This window comes from Desmodus rotundus, chromosome 4, assembly GCF_022682495.2.
Source record: "Desmodus rotundus isolate HL8 chromosome 4, HLdesRot8A.1, whole genome shotgun sequence".
Lineage (NCBI taxonomy): Eukaryota > Metazoa > Chordata > Mammalia > Chiroptera > Phyllostomidae > Desmodus > Desmodus rotundus.
Genome location: NC_071390.1, coordinates 82,526,574 through 82,549,827, shown reverse-complemented (window position 1 = coordinate 82,549,827; position 23,254 = coordinate 82,526,574). Strand labels below are relative to the sequence as shown.

The window sequence follows — 23,254 nt, the reverse complement described above, 5'->3', positions numbered from 1 at the left end:
CTTTATTGGAATCTCCATGGTTTGTTGGTTCTACTGGCGATTCATCACTTCCCCATGTCATTTCATCACCGTCAGTCCTCCTTTCCTGTGAGTTCTGAATTAGTCTATGAAAATGAAACACAATTGTAAAATTTTCTTTAGTTTTGTGCAACGTAAGTATAGATATATCCTAGAACCACTTATTTTCTCTATAATTATGGTATTTTAAAATAGATTATCTGATTAAAAAACCCAAGTCTAAAATTCTTTTTTTTAAGAAAAGAAGTTATTCATTTATTTTTAGAGAGTGGGGTAGGGAGGGAGACAGAGGAAGAGAAACATCAGTGTGTGAGAGAAACATTGGTCAGTTGTGTCTTGCACGTGTCCCAACCAGGGACAGGGCTGAAACCCAGGCATGTGCCCTGACTGGGAATTGAACTGGTGAGCTTTTGGTTTGTGGGATGATGCTTAACCAACTCAGCCAGGCCAGTCAGGGCCCAAACCCACAATTCTTAAAATTTATCCTCAAACAAATCCCATATCTCTGAACCTCAGACCATAGGAGTCCTCTTGGGGACAGAGATGGTGGTTTGTCCACCCTTCAACCTGGATGACTGATCACAATTGTGTTAATATAGTCCTCTTGTTTTGTAACAAATGCACATTAATTTACTTACAGAAGTCCCTATTGACGAATGTTATTCTTTTGCTACAGCTGGGAGCTAGAAGGACAATCCTGTATCTGGGCATTCGCTTAATGTAATAAAACTCAGTACAAGTCCTCATTATTCTAGGGGTGCACAGCCAATGCTGCGTTCCTGGTAACATAGATGGCTAGAAAAGACAAAACTAGGTAGAAGAATAATGTTCAGTACTATGATGAGATGAAAAATAATGTAAAAGCCTGAATATCAATGCATTTTTTTTCTTTGATACTCAGGGGAACAAAGCACAGTACATTTGTCCAATGTTCTCAAAATGTCAAAACAGGGCAAGTATGCTGCTTTTAGGGTGGGTCTTTTTCTCTGCTTCAGCTAAATGTGGGTCACAATTAACATTTAATTTGCAAGTTCTGCATTCATGAGGTTGTTTTGCCTTCTACTAAGTATACCTTGTCTTCAAGGATATATTTTGGAGATCCTTCCACCAGGCATTCTCTTCTTTCTCATACTTTTGAACAACTCCTTAGTATTGTACTGTGGAGTATACCCTAATTTATTTTGCATCTATTACAGTTTTCCACTACTATAAACAATGTTGCAAAGAACAGTCTTATAGAAATGTCTTTGCACATAAATGGTAGTGGGACTAATTCTTAGGAAAAAAATTGCTAGATTTAACAGTATGTACCACAGTTCTTTGAATTTATGACACCCATCACTGTAAGATGCACTATTATTTTGTATGCATTAAGAAATAATATTGATCATTATAACAATGAGACCCTTCATGATTTCAGATATGTTGAAAAAGTGTATCCAAGAATTAGTAACATGCAATTAAAATTTATGTTAATAGTGTTTCTAACTGTTGCCTAAAATACATTAATTTACCCTTACTCCTTTCTCCCCTTTGCGCAACAGGTACAGCTGGTATCTTTATAATTATTGGTGGCTGCCTCAGTCACCTGCTATTCTTTTAAGTATAAAACTGTATGCATTTCTACATTAATATGCACCACCTTGTCTAAGTTCACATAGTGACAAATTCACTGTTAATTTGCTTATCTAGGAAAACACAAATAGCTCCCTTTGGCTGTTTGGATAGCATTCAATATGAAACAAAATTTATGTATAACCAGTCTGTGGGCCGACAATATATTCAACTTTTCTTTTTTTTTTTTAGTGGAAGAAACAATGTTATTTCACAGTTGTTTTTAAAGCCACAAAGGCACTATGTTCTTCATATAAAAACATTAGTACAGATAACTGTACTTTCTAGAAAACGATTATAAAGATCCTCTCAAGGAAAAATGCATCCCATTATATGGTTTCAGTCAAGTTGCTTGGAAAAATTCACAAACTCATATCTGGACCGATGCCGTAGCGGATGCAGTACTCCACTACTGCATCTTCTGGTTCAAAGGATAGATTATTGTCATCAGCACATGTTCCTGTGCCCTCACATATTTGATAATACACATAGAGATGGGAATTATCACTCAGTGCTCCCTTGGTTCACCAGCCTTTTTTGCAGGTTCATCAGCAGGGGGCAGGCTGTGCCTTTCTCTGTGGCCTTTCTTCAAGACCTTCCAGGAATGGAGACACATCATCATCATCATCATCATAAATTGTACCCTCAATTCCAATGGAAACATTCTTTGTAGTTAGGTTCTGTTCTGCAGTAAGTGTCTCTCTTAAAGAAAGCAGAATGCTTAACCAGTTCATTCAAATTGCACTCCATAAACTCAGACATATATCTCTAAGTAGGGCTCCAATGGACATTACTCTGCAGTCAAAATAGTTAACAGATGGACAGGTTGGGAAAATATGAGGACCCATATCATCATCACCAGCAATAAGCAGCTGAACACCACATGGTCTTTGGCCATATATTTGCATTGGTATCTGGGTCTTGCTTCCAATCAGACATACAAGTTGAGACACAGGAAGAGGTCTGTCAAATACAAATCTGGAGTCCAAACGCTCTGGAAGCATAAAATTACGTAAGTCTAGCATCAGCAGTAAGTCCCATAGTTGAGGTATCAATAAGGTTGTCAACATGGAGAATTTTTTACTGATGAGCTTCAAGCTCTGACTATACTCTCTTCACTGCATGGGTTTTTGATTTCAGACAAATTGTGGATGAACCTTGTACAACAGCTTCCATTGCATATTCAATTTATTGATGAATCCTGCCCTGAAGGCTTCAAACGGTGACATCATTGTCATACTGGTTGCAAAACATGCTGGATGTGGCTTTGGCTGTTGCCTCCTGCAAAGCTAAAAAGGGTAGGGGAACTCCCCCTAAAAACCAGAATTATGTTCTATAGGGTGGGCCCTGGGTAGCACAGGCTTCTCCCACTAGGTCAGTGTTCTAGGAACCCATCTATGTCAGTGTACCAGCTGGCGTTGTTGTGAGAGGCTGCATTGAATTTTTTCAGTGAAGTTCAGTGAATTCAGGCAGAGCTTCAGTGAATTTTTTTTGAAGACTCTCTCAATGCCTTTGCCCATTTCATGATGGGTGATTTACGAGTGCACCTGACCACACTGCGCCGAGTGTTCAACGGTTTTTGACCAAAAACAGGCATATTCTGTGCCCCACCCTCCTTATGCATCTGATCTTGCCCAAAGCGACTGGATAAAAAGGTCCTCAAAGGGAAACATTTTGCTGATGTGACAGAGGTGAAACAAAAAATGGCAGAAGCACTAAAAGACATCAAAACTGATGAGTTCAAAAACTGTTTTGAGTGGTGGAAAAAAATCTCGACAGGTGTATTGCATCACATGGAGAGTACTTTGAAGGTGACTGAAGTTTAAGCATGTAAGAATAAATACACAACTTTTTATAAATAAATTCTTTTTGGGGGGTCACCCCTTGTATATACAACTTTTCTTGATCCATCATTTAGTATTATAAAAATCTTATTTTATATTAGAAATTGTTTTCAAAAAGAAAAAAATTAGTGGAGTTTTTCAATGTTCCTTCTTTGGTTTCATTTTCTTATTAAAGAAACAAATTTATAAAGTATTGAGAAATGTAGAAACAGAAAAGCAAGTTATATATAATCCTACTAGAGAAGATAATCAATATCATCATAGCTGGCACATTTCCACTTAGAGCTTTTTTCCATATTTTCACATGCTCAAGAGAATAATGCTTTTTTGAAGCAATGTTATAACATATTGTCACGTGTCACTAGGACCTCCTTGTAACAATATTTTTAAAACATTCTTAATATTCAGCCATAGTTCCACAATTTATGCAACAATTCTCATTTTGTTGAAAAAGAACAAATTATTTTTAAAATCAACATCTAAAAGGAAATCTTCAGAGCACTTCTAAATAAAGAATGGAATTATTATAAATACTTAAACAATTATTTTTCTTACCTTTCAGTTTTTACTTTTTCTTCACAATATTCTTCACAGCCATTCATTTTGGTAGACTACATTAAAGAGAAATCAAAACAAAATTAGTCCATTATAAAAACTAAAAAAAAAAAACCTCATGATGTTCAAATTTTTCCTGTTAATTATTTCCTATATGTACTGCTATTATTCATCTTCATATTACAAAGTCACATATGACATTCAATTAGTACATGCCAAACTGCCAAGGCATTTCCAGTGGCCCAAGAGATTTTGCTGGAAGTTCTGCTTATTCACCTTCACACTCATCTAGGCTTTCCATGTCTTATATAAGGGATATTAATGGAATGGCGGTAAGGAGAAAGCAAGATGAAAACCTAGTGGTTATTGAGATATGCACGTTTGGCGTATGTTTTTACACTACCTTCAATTTCAAAATCTGAAAAATGGGCTCTCCAGAAATATCTTGGTAATTTCTGATGTGTTAAATTGTCCTGCCCTTTTGTTAGTAAAGTGAGGGGCCTCTCCACAGGGGGCATGGGTCAGTCAGTTTGTGCTATAATTGAGTCTGGTGTCTCTGGGACCCAAACACTACAGGAGCAGTTTGATACAAGTGGAACATGTTGCATTCTTACATGGGTAAGACATCTTACATTTTGACCTTTAGCAGGACAAATTATCATAACAAAAGACAAATTCACTTCAAGACCCTGAATTATCTGGACCTTGTCTACCTCTGCCAGTCAATCTGGTTGTACTTTTCCCTTTTTCACTTACTAGGCTTCAAACCCACAGGTCTTTCTTTTAGTTCTTCACACTCACTCATCTCCTTTCCACCACAAAGCTCTTCCTATGGAAGGTACTTTTTCTTTATTCGATATAAGTGTCTTTGCCTTCTGAGCCTGTTCCCTAAGCACCCAGTCTAAGGTAGGTTTCCTTGGTCTGCTTTTGTAGCACTTAGAAACAAAACCCAAACAACTTCGTAGACCTTATCACAACTTGTAGTTCTGTGTTTGTGTTTCTTTGATTCCTCTCTCTCCCACTCCATTACATTGCAAGCTGCATGAGGGCAGGGGTCATGTCTGTTCACCACTGCAGCCCACACACACTTACCCTTGAGACATAGGAGGCTGTCTGAGTTAATAAAAACATTAAAACCTTTAATAAGACCCTTGAGTTATAGACTCTGTAGAGTTAAAAAGTATCTATAATTAAGTTATTCTGATATAAATTTCAATTTATTTGAGTGAAATGCAGAACTTCTAAGAAAAAAAAGTTTGTTTTTATCCACTGACAACTAAAAGGAAGCTTCTTAGACCTTGCCTGTTTCTAAAAGTTGATCATTTTTGTCTGGGTTCAGATTTCTTCCCAAGTAAAGTCGTTTGAATTTCTCATTCTCCATCATAATCCTGGTCTAATAATCAACTATGTGTGCAATGATTTTGAAAAGTATAAAGCCTTTTATAAGAGTCAAGAGTTATTATTAACATTAAGGTGGTGAGATAAAGACCAATTAAAAAAATACAGTGATACTTTTATTAAGTAATTTCCCACTATTTTTGCAAAGTTCGTCTGCATATGCTGAGGGTAGGGTTGGGTTGAGGAGACTGACCTTCAGTTTCTCTTCTCATTATGGATGACCAGCTCTTTGGAAGAGGAGGCAGCATAGTGTTGCCCAAAGTAAAAGATTTAAGACTTTTAGACTCCTGGTCAAGATAGAGGCATAGGTAAACACGCTTCACCTCCTCATGCAACTATAGAAAGAATTACAACCAGATCTCAAAACTAGTAACACCCAGAACTGTCAGAAAATTGAGCTTAATGGAAGTCCCACAATCAAGGATTTAAAGAAGACACATTCATCCAAAAGGGTAAGAGGAGTGGAGTCGTGGAGACAGGCGGAGAGGTGGTGTGGTGTGGATAGGTGGTAGCGAAATTGACCGGAGGGATACTTCGGGAGCAAGTGATCCCAGGCCCAGGCCAGACTGCACATCCCAGAGTTCTAGTACTGGGGAGGTAGATACCTGTTACCTTTGCCTGTAAAAACCAGCGGGGGTTTGGGGGGAGGAAGAAACTGCCAGATTTTCACTGCTTAAAAGGTGAGCACAGTCTTAGAACATATGCAAACCCATCTACTCTGGGATTCACCATTGTGGCAGCAGCTGGAAGGGCATCAGTAGCACACGGGAAGGGGGTGAAGTGGCTGGAAACCAGGCAAGCCCTGGGCAAACAGCCAGAAGCCAGGAGGCAACATTGTCCCCTCTTTGAACCCTCCCCACACAGCCACAAAGTGGTAAAGTGGGTTGCCCCACCCTGGCAATTACTGAAGGCTCTGCCCTGCACAGTTTACAGGAACCTTTTCTCCTTAGGTCATGCTACTAAGACTGTGAGTAAACACAGTTCTACCTAATACACAGAAACAAACACAGGGAGATTGCTAAATTGAGGAGACAAAGAAATATGGCCCAAATGAAAGAACAGAACAAAACCCCAGAAAAAGAACTAAACAAAATGAAGATAGTCAACCAATCAAATGCAGAGGTCAAAATATTGGTTATTAAGATGCTCAGGGAACTCCCTGAGTATGGCAAAAAAATAAAGGAAGAAATGGTGGTCACACTAAGTGAAATAAAGAATAATTCACAGGAAATCAACAGAGAAGGGAAGGAATCTAGATTCAAACCTAAGGAACATAAGGAAGAGATAAACATTCAACCAGAACAAAAAGCAGAAACAAGTATTCAAAAAAATAAGGAGAGGCTTAGGAAACTCTGGGACATCTCCAAACATGCCAAAATCCGAATCATAGGGATGCTGGAAGGAGAAGAGGAAGAGCAAGAAATTCAAAACTTATTGTAGAAAAATAATGAAGGAGAACTTCCACAGTTTGGTGAAGGAAATAGACATACAAGTTCAGAAAACACAGAGAGTCCCAAACAAGTTGGACCCAAATGGGAACACACCAAGACACATTATAATTAAAATGCCAAAGGTTAAAGATAAAGAGAGAATCTGAAAAGCAGCAAAATAAAAGCAGAGAGTTATCTGCAAAGGAATTTCCATAAGACACTCAGTGGGTATCCCAAAAGAAACCTTACAGGCAAGAAGAGACTAGCAAGAAGTCTTCAAAGTGATAAAAATCAAGGACTTACAACCAAGATTACTCTACCCCGCAAAGCTATCATTTGGAATGGAAGGGCAGGTAAAGTGCTTCCCAGACAAGGTAAAGCTAAAGAGTTCATCATCACCAAGCCATTATTATATGAAATATTAAAGGGACTTATTTAAGAAAGAGAAGATCAAACTCCTGAACATTAAAAAGGCAACAAATTCACAAGTATCAAAAACTGAATCCAAAAAAAAAAAAAAATCCACAAGCCCCCCAACCCCAACCCTGCTGCACCCCCCCAAAAAAACCCTAAGTAAACAACCAGAACAGGAACAGAATCATAGATATAGAGATTGTCTGGAGAGTTATCAGCTGGGAGGGGGAAAGGGGAGAATGAGGTTATAGTGTAGGGATTAATAAGCATAAATGGTAAGAACAAAATAGATAGTGGGAAGTTAGGAACAGCACAGGACATGGAAAAGTCAAAGAACTTACATGCATAACCTATGGACATGAACTAAAGGGAGGGGAATGCTGGACGGAAGGGGATACCGGGCGGAAGGGGGCAAAGAGGAAAAAATTTGGGACAACTGAAATAGCATTATCAATAAATTATACTTAAAAAAAGATTTAAGATTTTTATCATGGCCAACCTATTTGAAGGTTACTTTGTAATCCAGCAACTTAAAGAGGGGAGGCGATATCTCCTAGACCCAAGAGAGCTACATTATTTATAGTGCTCAGTGCCAAATGATATCTCTTGTGAAAAATCATTAAGATTTTGAAGATGGTGATGGCATAGCATTATTTTTTAAATTAGCATGGAGTTATTCTAAGCACAGGGCTCTGTGTGACTGCATTGGTTGTTGCATCAAGGCTGCCTAGATGCCAGCCTTGCTTCCTATGTCAAGCATGATTATCTTATAGCTGATGGGAAGCCACTGACAGTTTAGTATTGATTTTTGATTAAAAAATTAAAAATATGAACTTCTGGCCAAGATGGAGGCGTAGGTAGACACACTGTGCCTCCTCGCACAACCAAAAGAAGGACAACAACTTTAAAAACAAAAAACAACCAGAACTGACAGAAAACTGAACTGTATGGAAGTCTGACAACCAAGGAGTTAAAGAAGAAACATTCATCCAGACTAGTAGAAGGGGTGGAGATGGGCAGCCGGGAGGAGAGGACTCGAGGCAAGGTGGGGGCTGGTGGACCCAGGGAGGTGGTGGATTGTGGAGCAGGGTGGGCAAAGCTGAAGCTGGCTGGCAAGGCAGCAGCTGGTGGACTGGGTGACAGACAGAGCAACCCAAGGCTCCAGCGAGGGGAAATAAAGTCTCAAACCTCTGATTGAAAACACCTGTGGGGGTTGAGGAGGCAGTGGGAGAAACTCCCAGCCCCTTTGTTGGAGAGACCCACAGGGGCCTAGAATGTATACAAACCCACCCACTCGGGAAGTAGCACCAGAAGGGCCCAATTTGAATATGGGCAGTAGAGGGAGTGACTGAAAACAGGCAGAGAGTGGAGCAAGCACCATTGTTCCCTCTTGGACTCGTCCCCCACATGCAGCGTCACACTGCAGCCATGAGCGTTAGCCTGCCCTGGTGAACACCTAAGGCTCCGCCCCTTTACTTAACAGGCATGCCAATACAAAAAAAAAAAAAAAATGGCCCAAATGAAAGAACAGATCAAAGTTCCAGAAAAAATACAACTAAGCAACGAGGAGAGACCCAACCTATCAGATGCATAGTTCAAAACACTGGTAATCAGGAAGCTCACAGAACTGGTTGAATTTGGTCACAAATTAGATGAAAAAATGAAGGCTATGCTAAGAGAAACAAAGGAAAGTGTACAGGGAACCAGTAGTGATAGGAAGGAAACTGGGACTCAAATCAACAATTTGGACCAGAAAGCAGAAAGAAACATCCAACCAGAAAAGAATGAAGAAACAGGAATTCAAAAAAATGAGGAGAGGCTTAGGAACCTCCAGGACATCTTTAAACGTTCCAACGTCCGAATTATAGGGGCACCAGAAAGAGAAGAGGAAGAGCAACAAATTGAGAACTGATTTGAACAAATAATGAAGGAGAACTTCCCTAATCTGGCAAAGGAAATAGACTTCCAGGAAGTCCAGGAAGCTCAGAGAGTCCCAAAGAAGCTAGACCCAAGGAGGAACACACCAAGGCACATCATGATTACATTACCTAAGATGAAACAGAAGGAGAGAATCTTAAAAGCAGCAAGAGAAAAGGACACAGTTACCTACAAAGGAGTTCCCATAAGACTGTCAGCTGATTTCTCCGAAGAGACCTTACAGGCAAGAAGGGGCTGGCAAGAAGTATTCCAAGTCATGAAAGACAAGGACCTACATCCAAGATTACTATATCCAGCAAAGCTATCATTTAGAATGGAAGGGCAGATAAAGTGCTTCTCAGATAAGGTCAAGTTAAAGGAGTTCATCATCACCAAGCCCTTATTACATGAAATGTTAAAGGGACTTACCTAAGAAAAAGAAGATAAAAAATATGAACAGTAAAAATGACAGCAAACTCACAGTTATTAACAACCACACCTAAAACAAAAACAAAAGCAAACTAAGCCAACAACTAGAACAGGAACAGAACCACAGAAATGGAGATCCCATGAAGGGTTATCAACAGGGGAGTGGGAGGGGGAGAGAGGGGGGAAAAGTGCAGAGAATAAGAAGTATAAATGGCAGGTAGAAAATAGACAGGGGGAGGGTAAGAAGGGTATAGGAAATGTAGAAGCCAAAGAATTTGTATGTATGACCCATGGACATGAACTATAGGTGGGGAATGTGGGAGGGAGGGTGTGTGCAGGATGGAGTGGAGTGAAGGGGGTGGGGAAATGGGACAACTGTAATAGCATAATCAATAAAATATATTAAAAAAATTAAAAACATGGTTTTAGACTAACTAGAATTAGAAGTGCATTGATGAATTTCAGCACAATGATGTCATGTCTTTGGTGGACATGCTTTTCTTCTCTTCATTCTAGGTCTCCTGGCTTCAGGGGAAAGTGCTTCTACCTCTCTCAGGAAAGACATCTGCCAAGAGATGTGGGAAGACTAAATTCCTTGGCATGACATATAAGTCACTTCATGAACTTATCTCTGCCTATCTCTAAAGACTTAGCTTTCAGGATACCATGTAATACCCTACTTGCAAGGATTTAATTTCCTGATGGTAAATTAAATCTATACTCTTTGTAATACTAATGGTTAGCAGCTTAACCTTTGGCACCTAATAAACTCTCAGGGTTGCAGAACATACTGTTAAGAAGCAATTTAGTATATAATCTATAATTCATTTAGGGTGATCCCATAGTGGCATAAAAAAGTGAGTATTTTCAGAAGTTCTAAGAACTATTAAAACTACTCAAATGTAGGCAGTATTGTAGACATAGAAGATGAAACTGAACACTCTTTCAGAATATTGGCACAGTCCTCCTTTCAACTATGGAGATTAGTCGTATTTGTCTCTTTTTAATTTCTCTGCTTCTGAGAATAATTTCTGTAGTGATTTTAGTAATTTACAGTTTGATACAAATGGAACCTTATCATGATTTATGTCAGTACTTTGTTTTCTCCTTTCCTGAATTTGTTTACTTTCTTTGTTTGCTTACCATTAGTCAAAATCTCTTCTAAAACAGAAGTCCCATCCATTCCAGTTCTAATTTATTATATTTAAGGATGGACTGGCCCAAAATATTTGGTCTTAAACATCTTGAATTCTCAAGGCACAAATCTGTGGGATCTCCCTGTACTTTGATGGCAGGGCAATTTATATAATATTTACAAATAACTGGAAGGACCGTGGTCTTTCTACAAAACTTAAGGTTTAGATTTGTCCTGGAGAGTTTTACTTCCCAGTTCTTCCATGTGAACTTTAGAATCATTTTAACAAGTCATCCCTGCCTCTAATGAAAAAAATAAGTAAAAATACTTTATGGGATCATATTTAATTAATGGGTGAATCTAGAAAGAATTTAAATTTTGGGTTTTTCTATCAAAGAACAAGGACTGATTTCCTTTAATACTTCTTTTATGCTTCTTTGCAGTTTTAAAGTTTTCCTAATATAAATCATGTACACTTTTGGTTGAATTTATGCCTAGAGCTTTAATTTGTTTTGTAACTGTTTTGAATGAAATTTTCTTTAATTATATCTTATAACTGGTTAAGGCAAAGACTGTGTTATGGACTGAAATGTGTCCCCCAAAATCCATAGGCCAAAGACCTAATCCCCAGTGTGGCCATATGTGGAGACAGTGCCTTTATGGAGTTCATAAGGCTAAATGGTGCTCTAAGCCAAAGGGACTGGTTTCTTTTAAGTGGAGGAAGAGATACCAGGAGCACACAAACAGAGCAATGGCCATGTGAGGTCAGAGAGAGAAGGTGGCCGGCCGTCTCCAAGCCAAGGAGAGAGGGCTCACGAGACACCAACCCTGCTGGCACCTTGATCTTGTATTTCCAGCCTCCAGACTGTGAGATAATAAGTTTCTGTTTTGTAAGCCGCCCAATTTACGGTATTTGATTATATAGCCCAAGCAGAATAGGACAGACTTCAAACCCACATGCCTGGAGAAACCAGATAAAGAACAAAAACCTTCAAGATGCCAGGGTGGTGACAAAGGTTGGAAAGTAGGAAATGGTGGGGTCTGTGGAGAAACCGTCACAGCATATAAGTAATTTAAATTTTGTAAAATTAATTTTGTCTTGTGAATCCTGAGAGTTTACAGTATAAACAGGAATCTTTGTTGTATTGTTGTTTATACAATAAATTTAAAATCATTAAGGGCTAATTTAATAAATGAAGATATATCTGTACAATAGAACACTGGGAAGGCATTAGAAATTAAGAGGCAGATTTTTTTTAATATGGAAAAAGGATTTTTTTAAAATCCTCACCCAAGGATATGTTTTCATTGATAAGAGAAACAAACATCAATGTGAGAGAGAAACAATCATCAGTTGCCTCCCTTATGCAACCCAAAAGAGGATCAAACCCTCAACCTAGGCATGTGCTCCAACAGGGAATTGAACTGACGCTTTAGTGCATGGGATGACGCTCCAACCAAGTTACCAGGCCAGGATTATGAAGCAAATTTTTATGTACTCATGTGGAAAGAGGATAATAATTGTAGAGTGAGAACCAAATTTAGAACCGTGTGTTACAATTTATATTAAAGAAAATCTCATATGTATACAAATATCTATGTTTTCATATGCATAATGGATGGGTAAAACCCAACATTTTAATAATAGCTACCTCACATGAAGATGAGGAGTGGGTAGGAAAGAAAAAGACATGCACTTTTAGATGATTCTGTTTGAAATCCTTTTACAATGATATATTTTCATATTACAATCAAAAGGCAACTTGAATGAAATTTTCTGATACAAATTTGTTACTATAGCACATTATAAATGAGAATCTATATCATATTGACAAGCTTTTTTTAAAGGAAAGACTGGATATGACATTTTTGGAATGGAGATTAAAGATTTTTATTTGTCCTCTTAGTTAAAAGAGGCTTCAGCACATGCATTTTAAGGGGCACTTTTAATATTAGGAAAATATAATTAAAGTTAGTATAATTTAAAATGTTCAGAAACCTATTTTCTGAAAAGGGTTTGTTGCTATAATAACTAATATTCTTATAGTATGAAATAATATCTCAGGTAAAACCACTACAGTATGATACATTTTGAGATATCCAATATTTATGTAATCATTTCTTTGAGACTAAGAAATACACCCTCAATAGGTACAAGCTTCTGTGTATTTACACACATTAATTATTTAGAAGCGTTTAATGAACTTAGTCATGTGTGTATGAGATTGTGTATGGGTACGTGCATGGTAACTATTGTAAGAATCCAAACCGACTTACTTTTGACAATTTTGAAGATGTTTGGTAGGAAGAGTAAGACGAATAAGAAGGGAAATTATCCTAGAATATTGAGCAAGATCAGATTCATATAAATAGAATGACAGTTTGAGCAGCTTTACATATAATTTACTTACTATATCATGCTTTTTTCTCAGCTCAATGTCCCCAAAAATCTGATCTTAAAGCCTTATGTAAGAAGTTGAAAAGTCTATCATATGTTTTTGAAAACTGTTTCTTCTCTCTCTCTCTCTTTCTCTGATTTGAGGAAACTTGAGTAATGATTGTTTCCCTGGGATAGGACAATTCTTAAATGTAACAAATGAAATGAACCTTCATTTCTAGCCTAAATATAATGTTTCAGCAAAGTAGGCAGTAATCTCAGATGATGTCATTTCATTTTTTTAAAATTCCAACTAATTTTTAATAATATATATTGAGCACCAATTCTATAGTTTATTCTTACAAGTTTGGACCCAACTATTCCAATGTATTATGAATAAGTCAGCTGTCCCTGCTTTTTAAAACAAGTCTCAACTGAAACCTCAAAGTAATCAGAACAAAAGCCATGGTGTAATTGGAAGAATTAGACGTTCCCATGGTAATTAAGACCAAGGATCCACGAGGGGCAGGAGGGGGCATTCAAAGATCAAAACCAAGTTTTCTACCTAGGTACCTACATTAATATTAACTGGAATGGGATCCTGGAATTCTCTACTTTTATCTAATGTAAAAATGATGACATAACAGAAAAAATTATGCTTTTCTTGATGCCCTTTTTCTCGAATGGAAAATTTCACCAAAAAAGTTAAAAGATTTAAAGGCAAGTTTTTCCTCCAAAATAAGTAAATGATATTATTTCTAATTCTTACTGAAGTTACTAAGCCACCATCAGTATATTATCTTTATTTCATTTTGAAAGGGGAAATTGGGAGATAGGGAGAGGTAAGCCCTCAGCACAGAAAGCAAGTTTAAAAATAAGAGGATAATCATTCTACCAAGATGTAGCATCTTACATTTACCTATCTAGGTATTATCCTTACCTCTGTAAAATCTTCAGGTAAAGGTGATCCATCACAATCTGTATCTTCTGCTTTCTCTTCAGGTAACTTCCCATTGGTTTTTAGTGCACCTGAGAGAGAAATAAAGAAGCCAAGGGGAGTTAAAATGTTCCCTAGAGGGCTTCTTGTGCTCCTTGGTGTACCAACTTATTCCTTCTGGCTCATCTACCTGGAACACAGGCACCTCCTGCTGCATTATTTTGGTTTAAAAGATTCTGGGCTTCCTCATCCACAACATCCAGCAGAGACTGGATAACTTCAGCTTCTTGAGGGTCATCATAAATATCATCTTCTTGTACATCAGATTCTTGAAAAACAGTAATTTACACGGGGTTTTACTTTAAAAATATTGGTATAAGAAAAAGACAGTGTTTCGAATAGAATATACCAGGTCTTTCAAATTTTAAGCATCCACTTTGAAAAGTAGCCTTGACTTGACAAGTAGTTCACACTAATGGGGTCTAGTCATTTGCAGTTCCAGAACTACTCTGGTTGCTCTGACAAGACCACACACAGCAACTTACAAAGAATAAACCAAAATCAGTGTCTGTGATACACCTTTTTATGAGACACTAGTAATTTGATGCTTATATTCCTAAATTAACCCCAAATTATTAATTCATGAAAGAAAGGCATATTATGTTACAAAGATTAAAGATATGATAAGCAGCCCAAATATCCCAAGAAAAAAAATATCTAGATATTGGGGAACCTATAAATTGCTCCTTTAAAAAATACAAGAAATGCTATCAAACAAAACAGCTATCTTTCAATCATTTAAAATGGTTTTAATCTTCAGAGATGAGAATGAATCCTGCACATTTGTACAGCGATGTAGCTAACAATAATTAATTTTACATTGTTCTTTTATTTCTTTGAACAACCATCTTTCCTTTTAAAACCAACTATAGGGTCCTGGCTGGTGTGGCTCAGTGGATTGAGTACTGGCCTGCAAACCAAAAGGTACTCGGTTCAATTCCTGGTGAGGGCACCTGCCTGGGTTGCAGTCTGGGTCCCTGGTTGGAGGCTTGCAAGAAGCAACGATGTTTCTCTCCCTCCCTCCCTCCCTATCAATCTAAAAATAAATAAATAAAATCTAAAAAAATAAAATAAAATCAACTATAGGAATATGTGGGGCAAATGAAAGAGATACCTATTATTTCTTTATTACCTGAATAATTAGGGCATGTAGAGGAACTGGATGACTGATTTGGAAAACTACCTTTGGACAGAATCAAATTTGTTGATCCCTTCATTTGATAAGTAGACCGTTTTTCTTCAGGGTACAAAACTTCAGTTATTTCTTCCCCATTAACCTAACATATAAAACCAAAGCAAATCATTAGTTTACTATTTTATTAACTTCCAACATGAGGGAGGGACTGTACGTTGCCCCTCAATGTCCTTCTCCCCACCTTTCTTAGTACAAAATCCATTTTGTATCTCCCAACCTTAGAAGTATTTTTAGAAAACCCCAGTGCAATAAAATGTGCAAAGGGGATGGAACTTTCTATCACCAAGTATGTCTAAACACCCTAGATTAAACACTACATCAATATTTTTGTTCTAAGAATTCTTACAATGCTTACTAATATAAATTCTGAGTTTCTAAAGGAGAAATCTATTATACAGTATTTCCTAAACTTATCTGACTGCAGAAAGCTCTTTTCTGAGGTCTATTTTATGGGCCTTGTCTTTCATAGAACTTTTTAGAAAAGTTTGAAGTTGAAGGAAAGGGGGAAAAAAATCAGCCTTTTCAGTATTTGTGAAGCTATTACATGGTCATAAATTCCAGTTTGGAGATCTGATCAACTGTTAGGTATAAAGATTTTCAAATCTAGTCTAAATCTTATCTCAGTTTAAGAAAAATGACAATGGATTCATAACTATAAAGTACAATAATTATTCATAATAAAAAATAATAAAATACAACTTTCTAATTAAAGGGTAAATTATGAAGCACTTCATGGTGAATAGCCTACTGGAAAAAGAATGACTTCAAAAATGCAAAGCTAAATAATCAGAATAACAATAATTTTATGCAAATAAGTGTTTGCTCTGAAGACTTTACTTTTTATTAAGATAAAAAATAGAGATGATAGGTGCAACTGAATTATTTCTCCATAAATAGTGGTCACATGACATCAAAAAGTTTCACTGGATTGTGAAATCCCAATCTTTATGAGAAATTCATAGTACGTCTCTACTATGAAATTCATTAGTATTCAAGGACAGAATATTGTTTGAATAACTTCCTGGAAGATTTTAACTCCAATAAAAAGTGTTTGTAGCTCTGAATAACAAAAGTCATAGTTTCTGGATTTCATATTAATTTAAATAGAAACTATACCATTCTCCCTCTAAACAACATGCTGATATTTTAAAAGAAAATAAGCACTATACAGCATGACTAACACTCAAAACATATAAAAATCCAGTTGTTTCAGCTATGGACATTGAAGGCCTTGTGAATAAACAGAGAACAGAGAGTATTGCTATATCTCAATCCACAAACATACAAATACCAAGAAACTTTTATTGTTGTGTTCCAATCATTTCTGCCTAACAACTCTTCTGCTGCACCCCCTTCTCAGGCATTGCTAAACCATGTCCCAAATTTGAGATAACACAGTAAGATGAAAGGCATAGAATTTTGGGCTTCTGGCCACTAAACTAAATTCATTTTCTCCTCCATTCATTCCAGTTCACACCCAGAAATTTTGTTGGAATGATAAGATTTTCAGATTACAGGAGAGTAATGTCCCAGCTGTGGATTTTACACGGGAAGACATTCAAATAATGTGGTTCAGAAAAGACTGTATGTCATGTGTGTGGGACTAAACAATCTCACAAAAAAAAGTGAAGATCCAGTCGTGATTATTTCAGCATGTGCATTACATGCCAAAAGAAAATTATTCAACAAAATATTTGCCAAACAAATGGGCATACATGTAGCCTTAAAGAGAGAGCTTGAAGTGGAATTTAGGTTTGTGAGAAAATAGTTTTATTAATGATCATGGAGGGAAGGGGTGTGGGGGCATAAACGGTGATGGGAAAAAATAGTTCTGTTAAAGTACCACCACATTCTCTGTGCTGATCTTAAATGATTTAGGCCCTTTCATTTTATTATTGGTAAAGTATTTCTATGTCTTTCAAGAAGCAAGTAAACCTATTTCTTTTGCCACTACTGTTTTTCTTCACTAGCCTCAGAGATCTGTCATTTAATAGTCACTGCTGGTCAGCCATTAACCCAAAGGACCAATTTCACTCTCAATTACATTCTTCTCTTCCAGGTATCTAAGTTAACCAAAAGAATTGTGCACGTGAGTGAAAAAAATCCCAGCACTAAAACTACCTATTAAGTAATTAGTTTATTTAGAAGCCAAGTATGTACAAATGAAGTAGGGTTACTTGCATGGGCCTTGATGATGTGACTTTTACTTAAAAAGGCCTACTTGTTCACTGAAATATATTCCTATTATCAATATATGTTTCTAAAGAAGGCAAATATTTAAATGTGAAATCAGCTTGGTTGAGACACAAACAAACTGGTTATTTAATAAGGAAGTAGGACATGACGCAGGCAGCCTTTACTTACCTTGGAGAAGGAATTATTAGGAGTGAGGGTGGGTTTGCCGCGAGGCTCCGAAGTATGATGACCTCAAAGGGACAACATAGAAAGTGAGGAATGAGCCAGCCCGTCAGAAGCACAATAGGAATATCACAATGATGAAAGAAAACCCACATATCTGTACGTGCTTATTTTTATTAGTACATTAAAAGAGGTCATGTCACAAAGTGATTTAAAATCAACTAGATGGAATCAAATATTAGAAAAGGATTTTTCCCAAGAAAAACATCAATTTCTTAAAAGAAAATAGTTTGCATAAAAGCTTAGTTCAGGCTGAATTGTTCTAATGTGAGGTACGGAATCGAAGTATTCCAACCAAATGGGAGACACATCACAGGCGATAAACTAGTTCAGTTTACTATTTAAGTGAAGACAGCAAGCCTTTTAGACTATCACTTAAACACAGTAAAATACGTTTAACACAGTAAAATAAGATATAACTGAATAGGACTTTTAATACGTGTCTAAACCAAATGTTAATTTGAACTCTTAGCTGTCAATACAAAAAATTCAATGGATATAGTAGAGTAAGATTATGTTTCTCCTACAATTAAAGTTATATTTAAAAGTAATTTGACTCATTATTTTATTTTGATAAGATCCCATTTGTTTATTCTTTCCTTCATGTCCCTTGCTCTAGGGGACACATCAGTGACAATACTGCTCCGTGAAATATCTGAGATTTTCCTGCCTATGTTCTCCTCTATGACTTTAATGGTGTCATGACTTATATTTAAGTCTTTTATCCACCTTGAATTTATTTTTGTGTACGGTGTAAGTTGGTGCTCGAGTTTCATTTTTTTGCATGTACAGGAACCTAATCAACAAAACAAACAAACAAGCAAAACATAACCAAAGACACTGAAATTGAGAAGAGGCTGACAGTGATCAGAGGGTAGAGGGGAGTGAATTTCAGGGGAAAAGGGTGAAGGGTTTGTAGGAACAATTATAAAGGACACAAAGACAGTAATAGGGGGGGTTGAAATGGGAGAGAGGTGGGGAGGGCTGGGGGTTAGGCTGGGTGGGGGGAAAAGGCAGAGAACTGTACTTGAACAACAATAAAATTAGAGGGAAAAAAGAAATAAAAAAATGGTTAAGATGGTAAAAAAAAAATTTGACTCATTAACTTATATTTTCAAGAGATTTTGAAAGATATGGTTAAGATTGGAAAAGTTAAAAAGAAAGAAAAGAAGAATTACAGGTAAGTGTATTCAAGGACTTCTATTTGAGAATGACCTAACAATAATTCCAAGAAAAATGAATGTTGATATCAATTTTTAGGGATAAATTTCTATAATTTTGTGTATGATATTACAAAAAGCCCAAGAATGCCTTTTAATATTACTTCTGGGAGATACAGTATGTTATTAAACTTTTAGGAAAAATAATGAAAAAAAATAAACCACTGGTTCAAAATAATCATATTAGAATAGTTTAAAATAGTTTATTATTTGTAATTGCTCCCTCCTGTTCCCTGAACTGCCCTTTCTCCCTCATTGTCTCCAGGCAACCACTGATCTGCTTTCTGTTACCATGGATTAATTTGCATTTTCTGTTTCTTTTAAAAACATTTTATTTATTTATTTTTAGAGAGAGGAGGAGGAAGAAGAAAGAGAAGAAAAGAAACATCAATGTGTGGCTGCCTCTCGCGTGCCTCCTACTGGGGACCTGGCCCACAACCCAGGTATGTGCCCTGACTGGGAATCGAACCAACAGCAATGCTCTGGTTTGCAGGACCACACTCAATCCAGCCAGGGCTGCATTTTCTATAATTTTGAATAAAGAGAATAACACAGTATGAATTCTTTCTTGTCTGGCTTCTTTCACTCGGCAGACTTATTTGAGTTTATTTTAATTATGTTGCTGTGTGTATAAACAGACCATTCATTTTTATTGCTGAATAGTATTCTGTTGTTTGGAGATATTACAAATGGTTTATTCATTCAACACTTGAGTGGTTTCCAATTTTGGCTATTACAAAGAAAGCTGCTAGAAACATTCCTGTACAGGTTTTTGTGTAGGGATAAATGCTTTCCTTTCTCTTGAGTGAACAAATAGCACTGAAATGCTGGGTCATATGGTAGGTGTATGTTTAAATTTTTAAGAAGCTGTCAAAATGTTTCTCACCATTTTACATTCCCCTCATTATGAGAGTTATTATTGATACTATATGATTTTTCAGAATTCATAAAGAAATTAGATACTACATCCAATAACCTAAAAGTTTAGTTATATACGAAGTACTGAATTTACATTTCAAATACACTAATTTCAACCACTTTTCCTGTGCTTAATATTCTTATTACATTAACACTGGCATTAAAAGTTACAGTTACTGTCCTGAACAGCGTGGCTCAGTGGGTTAGGCATCGTCTGGCAAAGGGCAAAAAAGTTGGTTAGATTCCTGGTCAGGACACATGCCTGGATTGAAGGCCATGTGAGAGGCAACCAATTGATGTTTCTTTCTTTCTCCCTCCCTTCCCCTCTCCCTAAAAATAAATAAATAAGATCTTTTAAAAAAAGTTATAATTACTGAGCCCGATTATGTAAATGAGAGCATGACATCAGATATCCTAGGTTTGACTTTGGGCTCTACTACTTATTAACTCTGTGAACGTCTCTGTGCCTCTGTTTCCCCTTCTATATAAGGAGGATAATAATTACTACACAACGATATGCCACAACTACTAATACTATAATCTGCATTATTATGCTAAAATGTAAGACAGGTACTTTGTTTACTCATTGCCATATTCACAATGCCCAGAACAGTACCCAACAGATAAGAAATTAAGTAACTGTCTAATTAAATTTTTATGTGACAATCAATGTGACCTTTCATGTGTGTTACTGCATTTATGCCTCATCATAACCTTACAGGGCGGACAGAGATCTTGCATAGCACTTTGAAAGGCAATAAAAACACTTTTAGTGATAGTCTCCATACCCGCTTCTGGGAAAAATGTAGTTACCTCTCCAAAACCAGTTGTCTTATAAAATGAGTGTATCCTTACCATTGGCTTTGGCTGACTTTGGAGTTGAAACAGCATCCTTCCTGGAACTTGGGACCACTGGCTGACCATCTCTGTGTTGTAAAAAAATGAAAGACAACTGCAAATTACTTAAGATGTTTGTTTTAATATCCTTTGGACTATCTGTTAATTAGCCTCAGGAGTTTTACTTTAGGTGGGTTTCAAGGCATATCCTAAAGCTTCAGACAAAATTTTTATCAGTCCTCATCTATGCATTTTCTTAAAAGAGATATTCTTGATTCAAAAAGATTAAGAATTACTTCTTTCTACAGTCTCTTTTTGGGTTTCAGTTTAACATACCACTTTATTTCCCCTCTCATTTCAAACACTGGTAATATTCATGATCTAATAACTTGCTTCTCAGTCACTCAGGTCATAGTTCAAAGATAACTTAGAAATCATAGATCACTAAGTTTTATGAACTTAAAGCTCTTGATACGTGTTTTACTTTTAAGTTATTTAAAGTGAAAATGTAGACTCTCCTTCTCTCTCTGTATATGTACATACATATATATACACACACATACATATTCAAAAGATCATCAGAAGAATAGTACCATCTAATGTGAAAAACAGTAAAAAAGACAGCATCTTGGAAACAGAGGATTAGCAGGCAATCTTACTGTTGCTTGAGAAAAAAGGGAGGTTGCCTAACATATACAGTGACGGGAGAGGCAATTCGCCATGGGCCCTAAGAATCCCTACATATTCTTCCTGGGTAGCCCAGAAATGCAAGGCTGTGGCCACTTTTTATCCAGGCCAATTCTCAAGGCTATGATTGTAGTGAGCAAGCTTGAGGGACAATATAACCTCTTTCCCCAAACAAAAAGCATGCTTTCTAGCAGGATGCCATACTATGGCCCAGAGACGCCAAAAGGGGTATCCAAATTTTTGGCGTCTCTGGATCACAGTGGAAGAATAATTGTCTTGGGCCACATATTAAATACACAAACACTAACAAAAACTGATGAGCAAAAAAAAGGTTTTAAGTAAATTTACGGCTGTGTATTGGGTCACATTCATTGCCATCTCGGGCCTCCTGTGGCCTGCAGGCCGTGGGTTGGACACCCCTGCAAAAGTCAAGTTCCCAGCCTCTCTTAACGTATTCCTCTCCTGTCATACAATCCTTGCATGTTCAGGAATCCACCAGGCCCACATATGTCACCTCCATAGGACTTTGAGGACATACAGAACTGACACCAATACCATTTGTGATAAATATTTTGTCTCTGATCCAGGAGTTTCATATCTTCTACTAGCATGCAGGAAACAATAACTGGCTAACTTACTAGCTTGCAAGTAAGGTAAAAATTAAAGACCCTTTACAGTTCTTCACATACATATAATTACCATAAATACACACCCCTCCATTATCGCTGCTCTGTGGACGTTAAAGAGAGCAGATATATACAACAGTGGAGAGAGAGCTGGGAGAAGAACAAAGGTGGAGGTAATTGTGACTACCACTACTGTATCTTTAGTGACCACAGAAACAGTAAGAGTAGAAAGAAAAAGAAAGTAATTTCCAAGCTATGGTAAGGGGTGCTCTACTGATTTTGAGGCAAAAAATTTCAGCTAGATCTGTGGTTAACAGAGATGTTAATTTTCACAAAAAAATTTTCCAGGTTGTTTGAACCCTTTCCTTCTCCACTAATTACCATTCAGCTACATCTATGAAAATAAAGTTATGCCCAATCTGATTTTTAGAAATATATTAGAAAATCTGGTCAGGAATTGCATTCAGGGAAAAATGTACAAAACTGACTTAAAAAAATGTACAAAACTGACTTAAAAGTTTAGAAGGAGCAAATAAGTTTACCATCCAACAATTTAATTAATAGTTCCTATGTTTTGGAAAGAGACACTCTGTAAAACTCACCACATATTACAGATATAAACTGTGCAGTTCCCTTTATATAAGCCTGCTGTCTGGAAAGCCTGTATTTAAGTACATTGTGGCAGGCAGAATAAGGCCCCCTCCCTCTCCTGCTGCATGTGTACACTGCAACCCTTGGAACCTGGGAATAGGAACCTCACAAAGCAAAAGAGATTTTGCAGGTGTGAGTAAATTAAAGATGTAGAGATGAGGAGATTATACTGGATTATCTGCTTGCGCTCAATGTAATCACAGAGTTCCTTATAAATGAAAGAGTGAGGCAGCAAGCCAGGCAGCATGTGAGGACAGAGCAGAGTGCTGTGACTGCGGGCGTTGCATGTGGAAGTGGGCCATGGGTCAACCAACATGGGCAATCTCTAGAAGGTAGAAAAGGCAAGGAAATGGATTATCTCCTTGGGCCTACAGCAGGAATGCAGCTCTGCCTTGATTTTCTGCCCACTGAGACCCATTTCGTATTTCTGACTCCCAGAACTATTAAGACAATAAACTTCTGTTGTTTAAGCCACTACATTTGTAGTAATTTGAAGCTAATACATACATTTTTCAATTTATTTCATTTTTAAGTGAAAGAAAGGCTGCTATTAGCATTTCTTATGACGTGAGAT

The 23,254-nt window shown here is 37.0% G+C and overlaps 1 protein-coding gene and 1 pseudogene across 12 annotated transcripts in view; both read right to left on the bottom strand.

The window, feature by feature from the left end:
• The window catches only part of PTPN13 (protein tyrosine phosphatase non-receptor type 13), a 193,936-nt gene that overhangs the window by 11,946 nt on the left and 158,736 nt on the right, over positions 1 to 23,254 (bottom strand). For 6 of the 12 annotated variants that reach the window (XM_024574843.4, XM_045183693.3, XM_045183696.3 and 3 more), the window contains 7 exons: positions 20,735 to 20,805; positions 17,688 to 17,749; positions 15,261 to 15,405; positions 14,259 to 14,396; positions 14,072 to 14,160; positions 4,032 to 4,087; positions 1 to 104 (listed from right to left, as the gene is read on the bottom strand). In XM_024574843.4, coding sequence (XP_024430611.2) covers positions 1 to 104; positions 4,032 to 4,087; positions 14,072 to 14,160; positions 14,259 to 14,396; positions 15,261 to 15,405; positions 17,688 to 17,749; positions 20,735 to 20,805 — 665 coding nt within the window. The remainder of the gene's footprint in view (positions 105 to 4,031; positions 4,088 to 14,071; positions 14,161 to 14,258; positions 14,397 to 15,260; positions 15,406 to 17,687; positions 17,750 to 20,734; positions 20,806 to 23,254) is intronic. The other 6 variants (XM_045183694.3, XM_024574844.4, XM_024574845.4 and 3 more) reach the window with 3 other exon arrangements.
• Positions 2,141 to 2,886, bottom strand: LOC112317764 (proteasome subunit alpha type-1 pseudogene; annotated as a pseudogene).